Source organism: Hakea prostrata, chromosome 9 (assembly GCF_041222555.1).
Source record: "Hakea prostrata isolate BN-2017 chromosome 9, UWA_Hpros_2, whole genome shotgun sequence".
Lineage (NCBI taxonomy): Eukaryota > Viridiplantae > Streptophyta > Magnoliopsida > Proteales > Proteaceae > Hakea > Hakea prostrata.
The window spans coordinates 57234275-57248135 of NC_142608.1; the positions used below are offsets into that span (position 1 = coordinate 57234275).

The 13861-nt window shown below is 38.8% G+C and overlaps 2 protein-coding genes across 14 annotated transcripts; both read left to right on the top strand.

Moving 5' to 3' along the window:
* Positions 1-317: 317 nt before the first annotated feature.
* LOC149005678 (tubulin beta-5 chain) lies at positions 318-3654 on the top strand. Its single transcript, XM_089169106.1, has 3 exons — positions 318-814; positions 2257-2526; positions 2646-3654. The coding sequence occupies exons 1-3, from the start codon at positions 421-423 to the stop codon at positions 3317-3319; spliced, it is 1338 nt and encodes a 445-aa protein (XP_089025232.1). The 5' UTR covers positions 318-420; the 3' UTR covers positions 3320-3654.
* Positions 3655-6022: 2368 nt separating this feature from the next.
* Positions 6023-13567, top strand: LOC149005679 (uncharacterized). Of its 13 annotated transcripts, XM_089169095.1 has the most exons (11): positions 6023-7255; positions 7343-7420; positions 7498-7618; positions 7717-7791; positions 7965-8036; positions 9142-10605; positions 10688-10920; positions 11239-11553; positions 11856-12063; positions 12769-12819; positions 12949-13567. In XM_089169095.1, the coding sequence occupies exons 1-6, from the start codon at positions 6535-6537 to the stop codon at positions 9470-9472; spliced, it is 1398 nt and encodes a 465-aa protein (XP_089025221.1). In that variant the 5' UTR covers positions 6023-6534; the 3' UTR covers positions 9473-10605; positions 10688-10920; positions 11239-11553; positions 11856-12063; positions 12769-12819; positions 12949-13567. The 13 variants fall into 13 exon arrangements, with proteins under 13 accessions (XP_089025221.1, XP_089025223.1, XP_089025222.1 ...); XM_089169097.1 differs by lacking the exon at positions 11239-11553 and having other exon boundaries at positions 12949-13564; XM_089169096.1 differs by lacking the exons at positions 11239-11553; positions 11856-12063 and having other exon boundaries at positions 12949-13561.
* Positions 13568-13861: the final 294 nt, after the last annotated feature.

Genomic DNA, 13861 nt, shown 5'->3' on the forward strand with positions numbered 1-13861 from the left:
TGAGCTTTTATATTAATACGACTGTATGGTGCAAACCCAAGACCTACCCTAGAAAAGTTGGGCCTTTAATCGCTTTAATATACCACTTTGACAATTTTTAAAATATATTTATCAAAGGCAAGTATGTCTTTTATATCTTAATCGAAAAATTGACAGATCCGTCACAACCTAATCAATTCCGGACCCAACAAGACCGGCCTGAATACCAAATTTGTCCTTAAAACCGCCATCTTCTCAGACTCAACCGTTTCCGGTTTTCTAAAACCAATATAAATACCATCGAATCCTCCAAGTTGTTCGCTCCTCCATTTACGAGTTTCGCCAACGGATAACCCTCTCTCTCTCGTCAAGCCTTTCCGCCTTCCCTCTGCAATCTTTGGAGTTCCCCGTCGAATCTCTAAGCATTTCCGATTTACAAACATGCGTGAGATCCTTCACATTCAGGGCGGTCAATGTGGAAACCAGATCGGTGCTAAGTTCTGGGAAGTGATCTGTGACGAACATGGCATAGATCACACCGGAAAGTACAACGGGGACTCTGATATCCAGCTTGAACGGATCAATGTCTATTACAACGAGGCAAGCGGGGGAAGGTACGTTCCACGGGCGGTCTTGATGGATTTGGAGCCTGGTACCATGGATTCTCTTCGTTCGGGACCGTTTGGTCAGGTTTTCCGGCCGGATAACTTTGTTTTTGGTCAATCCGGTGCCGGAAACAATTGGGCTAAAGGACACTACACGGAAGGAGCAGAGTTGATTGATTCGGTTCTTGATGTTGTCAGAAAGGAGGCTGAGAACTGCGATTGTTTGCAAGGTTTGTATCACTTTGTATCTGTTTTCCATTTCTTGGGAATTGGGTTGCTTCTTGTTTATATTATTGCATTTCGTTTAGATTTGGTTCTTTTTGGATGTTGTCATTTGGGTATAACGCTTGGATCTGAGACTTTAGTTTGGATTGTGGCCTATTCTTGGGGCTATTGAATAAGTAACGTTATCATATTGAATCGATCTTGCTTTTAATCATTTTCTTGTTGTTATCTGTGTGTTTTTGTTGATTTTCGTGTATGTATTTTTGTGCTTTCTACTTCTCTCTTTCCTTTTTTGTTTTGGGTGTTAATTGTTGTTGGTCAATGCCGGAACATTTTAGGCTTTGATTATGTGTTATTTATGTCTGCACAGAGATCAGTTTTGGGCATTCTACTCGTTCTGAATGATGTATGGGGTTGATTACCTGAAGCATTTGAAATGGAATTTCAAGTTCTTTAGTAAGGAAACTGAAATCGAGTGAATAAGGAATATCTCTTTAAATCTGATCCAGTATGGTGGACGGAAGGGTGTCAAACTTATGGTAGTTGCAGGCCCTCCTGTAGATTTCCCACATTGTTACGCACTTACGCTATTGAAACCAGACCTATGAACAAGCCATACTAGAGATTCTTTAGACATAATGTGGAGGGGTGACTGCAGCTTTGATTATTATGATTGGAGGAATGGCCTTTGTACCCCTGTCCCCCATTGTTAACGTATGGTTGTTCTCCTGTAATATGATTCATGTACGCCACCTTGTTTCTTCTTCAATGTCAGCCAGAATACCATTACTTTGTAACTCTTACAAATTGATGTTTGAAGAGAGCTCTTCTTATACTGCAAAGGATATTGTATTTTTATCTTTGTAATAATAATGAAATGATTTTATTGTGCATGAGGTTCCTGTTTAGGTTATGAACCAATAATGTAGTTTTAGATGGGAAAAGAAAGAGAAATATAGAGTCTAATTAGGATTCTAAGCACTACTAGGATTTCAAAGTAGATCTAGAATTTACTTGCATTCTGATCAAGTTTCAATTACAAAGATGACATAAATATAAAAGACTACATAAAAGTTTAAATATTTATAAACTACTCACACAATTTTAGTGCTGCTGTTCCTAATAGTGCTGGTGTTTGGAAGAAACCTTACAGTTGTGACCATTTCCAAGCAGCCGAACTTCATCTTCTAATGCTTATTAATTGACATGCAGTCTATTATTACCTTTGGGATTCTTTTTTGATTTAGTGCATGGTTTAGTGTTCTAACTTTATTTTAATTTCCTCCTTTTCGTCAAGTAGAAACATAGTTTAGTTTGATATTATTCATCTTTTACATCTGGAAGCTGATGATCTTATTGGTTTTTATTTGCTTGCATTTCCAGATGTGACTTTGTGAATTGGTATAAATTCTTCTATCTTTTAAATTTGTTGTGCTTCTTTTAACAGGATTTCAAGTATGCCACTCCTTGGGTGGAGGCACTGGGTCTGGCATGGGAACTCTGCTTATATCCAAGATCAGGGAAGAGTATCCAGATCGTATGATGATGACATTCTCCGTCTTCCCATCTCCCAAGGTCTCAGATACTGTTGTAGAGCCGTACAATGCTACTCTTTCTGTACACCAGCTTGTTGAAAATGCCGATGAATGTATGGTCCTAGACAATGAAGCTTTGTACGATATATGCTTCCGTACTCTTAAGCTTACCAATCCCACCTGTAAGTTACATTTTCTCTTTGATGTCATTAATTTTAACTTGAAATCCATGTTGATGTCACTTACGAAATTTAAGGTTTTTGCCCCTCATGCCTAATTTGTAGCTTTCTCCTTTTCTCAGTTGGAGATCTCAATCACCTCATCTCAGCCACCATGAGTGGTGTTACATGCTGCCTTCGGTTCCCTGGACAGCTTAACTCTGACCTCCGCAAACTTGCGGTGAACTTGATACCCTTCCCACGTCTTCACTTCTTCATGGTTGGGTTTGCACCCTTAACATCTAGAGGCTCCCAGCAATATCGAGCCCTTAGCGTGCCTGAGTTGACCCAACAAATGTGGGACTCCAAGAACATGATGTGTGCTGCTGACCCACGACACGGCCGGTACCTTACAGCATCAGCCATGTTCCGTGGTAAGATGAGCACCAAAGAGGTTGATGAACAGATGATCAATGTGCAGAACAAGAACTCTTCTTACTTTGTTGAGTGGATACCCAACAATGTTAAGTCTAGTGTCTGTGACATCCCACCAAGGGGTCTAAAGATGTCATCAACATTTATTGGAAACTCGACCTCGATCCAGGAGATGTTCCGGAGGGTGAGTGAGCAGTTCACAGCCATGTTCAGGAGAAAGGCTTTCTTGCACTGGTACACTGGTGAGGGCATGGATGAGATGGAGTTCACAGAGGCTGAGAGTAACATGAATGATCTGGTGGCAGAGTACCAGCAGTACCAGGATGCAACGGCAGATGACGAAGAGTATGAAGAAGAGGAAGAGGACGAGGTTGGTGCCTGAGGGATTTCAAATATCAGTTGGCCTGGTGCATTATCTTTGGGTGTTTCGTGTTAGGTGGTTTGCTTATCTGGTCATGATGGTGAATAGGTAGCATGTCATGTATGAGGTGTGGGATATCTCATGTATGAGAGGTGGGTTGTGTTAAGGCCTGCTCTCATCTCTTGTTACTTACTGATTTTCTGATTTTTTTTAATCGTACAATATTGCTTATCTTTTGTCCCCTCAGTTCGTTTTTTAATTATACTAGAGCTGGTATTTGTTCTACTTGTGTCTTATATTTGTGGGTTCTTCTGCCAATTAGACTGGCTGGGTTCCACCCACCTACTTGGAACTTTGAAGGGATTTATCTAGCCTACAAAGTTGATGTTTCATGAACGGGGAATTGATCTTAGTGACCCAGTGCTAATTGAATGTCGGTTGGGTGGTGAATTTTGTTGGTACAATTGCGTTGTCAAGGTTATTTATGTTAAACGTTTCAAGAAATGCAAAAGAGGAGAGGTAGATAGTCCAGATGATGACCACAGGGCAGAAGGTGGAAGATGACCGCAGGCAGATACACATTGGGGTGTTATGGCAGTGGCTAGATAGTCCAGATGATGACCACAGGGCAGAAGGTGGAAGATGACCGCAGGCAGATACACATTGGGGTGTTATGGCAGTGGCTGAAGAAAGAGGAGGGAAGGGAATGGTGTTGGGCCCTAAAAAATGTATGGCAATAAATACTATGGAGGGTAGAATGATAAGATACTCTTGCGAGTGTTGAACTTTGGGGTTAATTGATACTTTTGGGGTTAATTGATACTTTGATTTGTTTTGAAGTCACTCCAATATGAAGGGTACATTAAAGGGTGGTTTTGTAAACTTCATTTTCTTTTCTAGAATAATCAAAATACTTGCTCACCCCATGGAAGGGGGTGTGTGCATTCTTATCGAACAACATGCATCTAGGCCCTAGAGACCCAGGAAAGAGTTCACTTTTTAAGTGACATTCCAAGATGAGTGAGTTCCATTTGGTTGTGGCTTCGTAATGGTAGGTTTTTAGAATGACAAAGTTTTGTCCTTTAGAAAGGATAAATGTATTAATTTTCATTTGTGAAAATGCAACACAATGATGGTAGAAGCAATAAGTCTAAGGTCTTGATTACCCTCCCTCTCACTTAGCAAAAAAAATAGCCTCCTCCCTCACACTTTCCCTGCTTTCTATTTCTTGTGCTTGTGGGACCAATCATTGTGACAGATTTAAATACACAACAAGAGGGGTTTTTTCTGCCCAGAATGCATGATTTAGGTTCTTTGCTGTCACGGCTAATCAATGAAGCCCTAGGCAGGTTCAACTTCACTGCTGTGTATAACTATGATCAAATCAAGTAGTTGAGTTCAAAATCTAAACCACTCATTTTGCATATTTTTTTTCATTACGGATAGATATAATTGAAAAAATTTTAAAAAACAATGAAACGAGTGGTCGACCGCTCATTTCATCCTCATCGCACGCACCGAAGCCCTATCGGCCCCAAGCAGGGGATGTCACTCATATTTACAGAATACTACTGTAACGAGCATCAAGAGAACCTTTATAAGCCGCTCTTGATTTTAAAGACCTGCTCCTCAGGGCAGGCACTGAAGCATCAACAGAACACTTGTTGATCCAAAAGGGTGAGTTTCATTACTTCATTCCAGTGACTACCGTCTTCATCCTCTCCTCCTACCTGTATTCTTGCTTTTGTTGAAAATACTTGTTCTTTCCCAAGAAGCTTCAATAAAAATTTCAATTGTGTCGTTCACTTGTTCTCTTCAGCAATGTTTCGTACTCCATATGGAAAACTATGTTATTTTAATAGGGTTACGGATTTGTCTGTCACCATTCTGAGTCTTTAACATATGCCCATCTCTGAGATTTATCTCAACAACTACAACAGCAACAAATTCTTCTGATACGCATTCTTTCAGAGTCTCTTATCTCATTAATTCCTGTGGGTTATCTGAACAAGCTGCAATCTCTGCGTCCAAGCGTGTGCACTTCGAAACCTCAGAAAAACCAGATTTAGTAATTAGTTTCTTCAGAGACTATGGATTTTCCGATGCCCTGATCACCAAAATATTAGGGTACACCCGAATCTACTCTTATTTGATACAGATAAAACCCTTAAGCCCAAACTCGAGTTTTTTCGTTCAGCTGGTGCTTCTTCCAGCGATCTTGCTCGGATCATTTTTCGAGATCCAGGGACCTTATTTATTTATTTTTTTGGTAGAACCAGGGACCTTATTACGGAGCTTAAAAAACCAAATAATTCCTTTTGAGTTCCTTAGGGGTATGGTTGAGACTAAAGAAGCCGTCGTGAAGATATTCAAAATTTTCCCCAGGAATTCTGATACACCCCAGGCGATCGGTTGCAGACTAAGAAGAGACTTAAAGAACAGAGAAAATTCAGAGAAGCAGAAGAGTTGAGGATAAAATTCTTTTCATGCTTTCTATTGCCTTCCTCAGAGATATATATACTGCTCAATTACCAATTTTGCTTCTGTAGTGCGTAATTAATGCGCACTACGGTGGAGCGAGCGGTCCAGCATATTTCCATTAAAAAATGATAAACACACCTATATTACTTGGTTTTTGCTGACGGTTCGGTCCAAGTGGTATTAGGCGGTCCGAGTTGGGCGGTTCGATTAAGCGTTTTATACCTGTGTCAAATACGTAGATACGAATTCAAAAACCACTGAGATTTTCAAAATATTTTGAAAAACACAAAACCCAATCTGAAACCGCCCAACCCTCATTTCGTGATTTCGATTTCGAGGTCCGACGAATCTGGAGAAGAAGAGGAAGAAGAGGAAGAAGAGGAGGAAGAGGAGGAAGCACAAGGCAATCTGGAGAAGAAGAGGAGGAAGCACAAGGCGATCCCAACAGGCTGACTCTCAGTATTATTCATGGCGCGTCCCAACAGGCTGTTTCCAGTTGAGGATTTCTCAGAAAAGAAGAAGAGAAATTGAGAAATTTAGACGGTCTTTCCCCACGTTTTCGCTCTCCCCCATTTTCTCCCCTAAATTTAGCTTCCTTCATCTGCATGTTGCTTATCTCAGAGAGAAAGAGAGGGAGAGAAGAGAAGTCTGTGCTCTGGGTCTTTTGGGTGTTCTTCGAAGGAGAAAATTTGCATAATCGTCTGATGCAAACTTAGCAAAGAAGCAAATCATAGCGAGAGAGTGAAGAAACAGAGATGGATTTTATTAAACGAAGACCAGCAGCTAAAAATTCTGTGGTTGCTGGGTCTGTTTGGGAAATTAGAATGAAGAGCGATGCAGTCAATGGTGGGATCAAGGTGTTCAGTGGGGCAGAGAATTCAGAAGGAGTCGTTGGTGAGGATAAAGGGCTTCAATTTTACAACCGGGTGAAGCGGAATCACAATGATGGAACCTCTGGGAAGAGGAGAACTTGGAATGACAGAAACCCATCTCAGATAAGGAAGACGAAATGGGAATTGAAGAGATTAAGCGATGAAGCGTCTCGGAAGGAGCTTGATGTTTCTGTTTCATTTGATTCTCCTCGAAAAATTTTGACGGATGATGAAGGTATCGATGCTGATGGTGAGTACGAAAGAGAAGATGAAGTGGGTAATTTAGAGATTGAGGTTGAGAAGAAGATTTATGATGATAAAGAAGTCAGCTTTGCAGGACAAAAACCTAAAGAAATAGGAGAAGAAACAAAGAAGGTTCTCCAGATTCATGAAAAGCCTATGACTATACCTATCTCTGTTAATGTGAACAAGAAAGTTGCGAATGAAGAGAAGAAACCCAGGAAATTTGTGAATGAAGAGAAGAAAGTTCATCATCAGAATCGAGAAAAACCCAAGCACATTTTTTCAAGGGTGAATAATAAACAGCAAAGCCCTGTTAGATTTCCTCCTCTCATCGATCCTTCTCTCAGAAAAACAGCACCTGGTAAATTATTTCTTGTACCATTTTAGAGATTTCAACTCCTGATTCTGATTGTTTCAGTATTAAATTCTTTATTATGTCTCTCCTCAGTTGCATCTTCAGCTTCAGCTTCAGCTTCAAAGGTGTTCGACAGTATTCCGGATACATCACACAAGTTGCAGAACATGGGTTAGTTACCAATTTCTCGGCTAAATTGATATGATTATGTTTATTTATTTACTTGAAAAGCACCATCAATTTCACAGTGGTTCTTTCAATTTTAGTGGACTTGGTGATGTGGAGAGACGTTTCAAAATCAGCTTTTGCTTTTGGAGGGGGAATGTTCTTCCTGCTCTTATCATCCTTCATAGGAGAGCTTAATTTTAGGTAAACATTACAAGCCACAGTGATTACAACTCTCCAATAATCTCTGTTGCCATCACTTCCCATCACTGAATTCTATTTTCAGTCCTGATTTTCTACAGCTTGATTTCTGGAATTTCCTACCTGGGCCTTGTCTATATTGCTACTAACTTCTTATCTAAATCAATTCTATTCAGGTAATCCTCCCAAACAACAAATCTTCTTAGTAAAAAGTTCCCATTTTTCTGTTTCTGTCTTTTTTGAAGATATATGTAAATTTTCCTGAATAAATTCTCTGGTACTTCAGTTTATTTGCTCGTTAGAACAGGGAAAAGATGCAAGGTTTTGATTTTTGGTTTTTCTTCTTCAGGTCAGGTAGTAGCAGCAAGCACTTTACAAAGCGACAAAGAAGTACTATTAGAACTGAAGACATTCCTTCAAGGTAACAATCCATTCAACAGTGGTCCATATATGAAATGGAACAACAATTCTTCCCCTTGTTTCTAGCCTGGAATTACTTGCAGTGCTAAACGGGTCACCGGAATCAACCTCTCCGTTTACAATATCTCAGGCAAGATGTTTGGAAATTACTCCTCTAAGCTTTCTGAACTGGATCTCTCCAAGAACACGATTGACGGGTCGACTCTTGTATAATTGATTGTTCTTTTCTACTGATATATTAGCTATAATGATGTGCTGGGTCCAAAACAGAGGCCTGATCATTTCAATCATGCTTTGGAATGGAATAATTTGAATAAGATGATACTGTCAAAATTTTGAACTTGGGATTTTGCCATATTTGTTGAAGTCAATTTAGAAATAAAAACAGAGACTAAAGGGCTGCCTATATATATTCTCTCTGTTCAGCCCTTCTTCCTTGGATATTTGCAGGATCTCCATGTTGAATGCATGTCCGTTATTTAGTTAGTGATGCCACTGCTCTGCCAAACCCACTAAGGGGGAAGGAAAGGCTTCAGTTGGTATTTTAGTCTGTACAAATTCATGAGTGATAGGACTAAAACGCAAGGTCTCTTTAAATGGTATAGCACAGACCAACGTTTTAGGACTTCACACCTTTATTTTCTTGGGTGATCTTGATTTACTTGGCTGCAGATAGCACCTCAAGTTTCTCCTCATATTGTTCTTTTATTTGTGTGTCTTTTCTTTTTTGCATAATCAGGAAAGGAAAGAGAACCTCTTAAGAACTTCCCCCCCCCCCCAACTAAGTGCTATTGATTACTTCTAGGTTTTAAAATAACAGATTAGAAATGTACCCTTTTGGAGCATTCTTAGGCATACCAATCCAGACAGCTAAATATTTAAGGTATTCAGGTTGCAATGAACCTGTTATTTTTCCTGTGGATTGGTGGTGTTTTGCAAATGCATTGATATACACAGTAGTGTTCTTGATAGAGTTGATCATGATGGGGAAGAAGGAAGCTTTATTTGTATATTTGATTGTTTGACTGGTTTTGTAGTTAAATTGCCTTTTAATATTTTACCTTTCTTGAGTGATATGCTAATGAATTTCTGGTGACTTCTGGAAGGAATGCATGGCAGAGTTTGGGTGCTTTGCAGCCTGAAGAAGCAATGCGGAAGTATATAGATATAGTTGACAAGCAATATCCTTGCAGCTGGGTCTACTGGGGTGAGTACTCCATTACTTTATATGAGTGCAGTTTTTGGGCTTGTATACTTTTTTTACTGAGTTCTTTAATCATCCTCTCTTTTTTGACCATGTTCTTCACTTCTTCATTTATCCTTTCTTATGGTTGTTATAACAAGAAACGTAAAGATGGAGGCCATGATATGTTGGGTTTTGACAAACACAAGTCAATTCTCTTCATACATTTACTGATTTACATGTGGGTTTCATGAAGGATAATGAATTACTTATCAAAACTGAATCATGTTTTGACTACCATATAGTATTGTAAGAAGCATTTGAGAATGCAATTCTCTCTCATACTGTGTGTTTAGAGTTCTTAGAATCATGTTTTGACTATCATATAGTATTGTAAGAAGCATTTGAGAATGCAATTATCTCTCACACCGTGTGTTCAGAGTTCTTATCATCAAGTTTGTTAGATGCATCTAACTAAATGTTTGTAAACATATGTTAGGATATCTTATTATCACTTATAAGATAACTAAATGTTTGTAAACAATTACAGAAACAAACTTTAATTTGGGAGGGTTTGAGTGCTAGAAATATATTCACCCTTACCCACCCATCCTTTATATCGTATGCTGTGGGATTGAAGCTTGGATTAATCTATGTTTCCCTATTTCCCTCTCAAAGGAAAATCTGAATTTGGTTGGATTAGTGCTTGCTAGAAGCTTTCAGTAGGTAAATATTTTCTATGTATTCATGAATGCGCATTCTCATTTTCTATGGAACTGTTTTGACTCTGTTCAAGGATAATGAGGGTCATGCATAACCAAAAGAGCAAGTGGCGCCTCAAGTTCTCGAATTTGAAGAAGATTGGAATGTGATATGAGCTCACTTGGTAACAGGCATTATTGGTACTCTTTCCACATCAACACATTGGTGCTTAGGTGTAGTGCGCAGTTGTTGGATTTATGACTAACAAGCCCAACTGGGATTCTTTGTAGTGCTGTTTCGGGTTTTGTTGTGATTCCCATATTGTTACACATTAGTAAGTGCTTCTCCTTACTTCCACAAGGGAAATGATTGTTAGGAAAAGGGAAGCAGAATTTGTTCGTGAAAAGGGGATATTCTTGTAGCTTGAAACTGTTATCAATGTGCAATTCTCTGTGTTTTTTATTCTTTTTTTTCTTTTCCCCTCGGGTTTTTTTCTTGATTTCTCATTCAGAAACTGTTAATCTGCTGTTACTAACTGGAACTTCACATGGAACAGATGGGAGTTACATACCATGAACCTGAGTATTGGAATTTTAGTGAGGGGAGAAACAAATATTTCAGCCATGCCACAAGCCAACTTACGCGATTTAAAAAGATCTGTCTCTACTTGTATCTCTATAAGCCAGTAAGGGTGACTTCTCTTTATTGAACAGGTTTATGTCTATATTGTACTCGAAATTGTATAATCCATGTATATTGTTTCTCAGGCATGTGCTGGAGAAATATGCTAATGAGGATGTTTCATTGGGATCTTGGTTTATTGGCTTGGATGTGGAGCACATTGATGACAAAAGTTTCTTTTCTAGTACCCCACCTGGCAAATTCCTAGTTCCTCATGATGCTTTACTTCTGTTTGAAGATGTGCTGACAATCAACCTTTGATCCTGTTAGAAAAGAAGAAGAAGAGAAGAGGATAGCGACTGCTGAACCAATAGAAAGTGTAAATCTGTTTTATGAATTTTAATCATATCAATGCATTTGCTGATTTCAGAGTGTTTGCTTTCCTCTCTTGTAAATGTTCGACAATCAATCTAGAACATTTCTTTATGGTATTGTGAAGTTTATTTCCCCCCATTTTAGGTTTTCTATATAGGATAGTGGGAAGGTGCTGTTAATGTGAATAAGTTGGTAGTTTGAATGATCATGAAATCTTTGTAATATCTGATTATCTGAAGATTGGTTTTTCCTTGAATGGTGGTGTATAGAGATTTCATTGCGTACTACTTCGATAACCAGTCTCTAAACTTGCATCCTGTAGGAGACCTTGCTGCTTAGATTGGCTTTTCCTTGGATGGTGGTATGTAGAGATGTTCATTGTGTGCTACTTCTGATAACAAGTCTCTAAACTTGCATGATGTGGGAGACCTTGCTGCTTCTATATTCTCTTGATGGCAAGGAACATGGATAAGATGTGCTTCCATTATTGACTGGTTGGGGCATATGAGCCCTCAAGTTATTTTAACAACTGCCTACTTGAATGATGAAAGAGATCTTTCTAGTTTCCTATGCATATGTTTGGAGTATATAACTGGATTGGTTGCTTGGATTTAATGCATGACATTCGATGATTAAGGTAATTGAACTTGTTTTGTGTTTTGCATCATTAAAACACCTGAAGCATTTTAATTGGAATCTTGATCCTAGAAGGCCCTAGATTAAGAGTAATGATTTATGACCTTCAACTTTTGGCCTTAATGTGCTAGTGTAATTGGATTTCAGATTCCATTTACAACAATAATAGAGTACCATATGACCTAGTGAAAACCATGACAATAGTTTTGGATGTACAATATAGATTCCAGCCTCGTTGTCCAGTAGACAGTGAACTGATTATAAGTTTCTGAAGCATGGCTATGTTTTGGTTTTTCGATCCAGGTTAACCATCACATTCCTTCCTATGCTAGTGCATCTTCATCAAGATCAACTTGATTTTCTAATCAACTTCTTTGGGGGTAAAGGATCATCAACAGACCAGTCTCCAAATGTGGCTCAGGATTTTGATGAGTCAAAAATGCCTCCAGAGAAGACCAGTCAGTTTGGTGGGAGTGCTATCGTAGAAGAGGCATTGCTTCCTTATTTCCAAGTGGTTTTATATGTTTCTTTTTCATTGTACAGTGTACTAATTGTCTGCACCTGTTGCTTGAGAATATTGAATCATTGGTATTATGACTAGTATTTTTTGTCTATATTTGGAGTTCCAATATCCATTCCTCACATTAGTGTCATTATTTGAGTTACAAACTTACAGTTTAGGATTGTATTATCCCCATCTTCAAATATCCAAACGGTTATTGTGATTGTTGGCCTTTTGCCCTTTTCTTGCTATTTCAATTGGTTGAGCTTATTCATCGCATTATTGCATTAAACTTGCCAGTTTTGGTCTGTCATTCACAAAGTTTGTTTAATTCAACGGTAAACCATGATATCTACTATTTGGGTAATAAGTAGGAGCATCACTTATTTTCTCCAATATATTTATTCAAGGATTAACATCGTCAAATGTCGTATTTTTAAAGGGAACCAACCCCTTTCAACCATGCCTTTCCTCCAACAATGACTTCATTATAGTTGTTACACATTGTCTTTTGTTTTCTTGCATTGATCAGGAATCCTTGTTGCCATGCAATATTGTCATCCTTCGTGGTGTGGTATTAAGAAGTAGGAACTAAAAAGCAACCTAATTATCAAATATAGAAGAAATCATTATGTTCAATGCCATAGTGAAACAATTATGATACTTCCAATATGTCTAATTTATAAAATCCAAATTTTGCTAACACATGTTCAGTTACCAGCAGGGGAATCGGCCCGGGTGACTATGTTCTTCTTTGATATTGTGGTGAGAATGTTCTTCTGCTGTTGCAGGCGTTTCTTTAATACGGACACATTCTATTCAGACTGACTGGATTTTTCTATTCATTACGTGTACTAACAATTTAGTACTGGTTACCTTGTTTCTCTATGATAGGTGGTGCATCTGATGGTGACAGACAGAGGAGAGAAAGTTGAACCTCCATGGAAAACCTTATGTGGTTCAATATTTGTCTTGTGGATATTTGATCAGCACTTGTGTTGCACTCTGTGGCCAGATACAACACCACGTTGAATGACCACCCCATGAAAGGCACCACAGCTGATTCTTCTATGTGTGCAATTCGTTGTTACCCCTCTGAGTTAATCTAGGATCCATTTTAATATGTTCACTAAACCTTCTCACTGACTGGATTCTTTTCTTTTATATCCCCGGAGTTAATGTAAATAAATTCTCTTACATGGACTTAGATGAAACAACACATTCACATTAGTATTTGACTACATTGTCTGATCGGTTAATTTCTTTGTTAACAAGTGAATTGAATATTTTGCCGCACCGACAGGTTCACGCATTTTTGTTACAATGCAAATAAAGCATACATTCATATGTGAACGGCATTTTCGCCTATTCAAAGTGTTATTTTTTCATATGTATGAACGTGAAAATGTGCTAGTTTTTTTATTATTTCGTAACAGGGAATTTGATACTTTTTGATCTCGGGATGAAATGGGAACCAACCCCATTGGTGTATGTGTTCTCATGAAGAAAGTACTTGGTTCCCTTTTAAAGTTCGTCAACGTATTTTCTCTCTGTGTTGACAGACGAAACGGGCTGGTTCCCTTTAAAAGGGAATCGGCCCATTTGCTCTCTGTGTTCACGAAACGGGCTGGTTCCCTTTAAAAGGGAATCGGCCCATTTGCTCTCTGTGTTCACAGACGAAACAGGGCTGGTTCCATTTAAAAGGGAATTGCCCCATTTGCTCTCTGTGTTGACAGACGAAACGGGCTGGCTCCCTTTTAAAGGGAATCGGCCCATTTGCTCTCTGTGTTGACAGACGAAACGGGCT

Coding starts and splice junctions, on each gene's coding strand:
- LOC149005678 (XM_089169106.1), top strand. CDS start 421: ATGCGTGAGATCCTTCACATTCAGGGCGGTCAATGTGGAAACCAGATC. Junction 815..2,256: donor GAACTGCGATTGTTTGCAAG/GTTTGTATCACT, acceptor TTCTTTTAACAG/GATTTCAAGTATGCCACTCC. Junction 2,527..2,645: donor TAAGCTTACCAATCCCACCT/GTAAGTTACATT, acceptor TCCTTTTCTCAG/TTGGAGATCTCAATCACCTC.
- LOC149005679 (XM_089169095.1), top strand. CDS start 6,535: ATGGATTTTATTAAACGAAGACCAGCAGCTAAAAATTCTGTGGTTGCT. Junction 7,792..7,964: donor TCTAAATCAATTCTATTCAG/GTAATCCTCCCA, acceptor TTTCTTCTTCAG/GTCAGGTAGTAGCAGCAAGC. Junction 8,037..9,141: donor ACTGAAGACATTCCTTCAAG/GTAACAATCCAT, acceptor GACTTCTGGAAG/GAATGCATGGCAGAGTTTGG.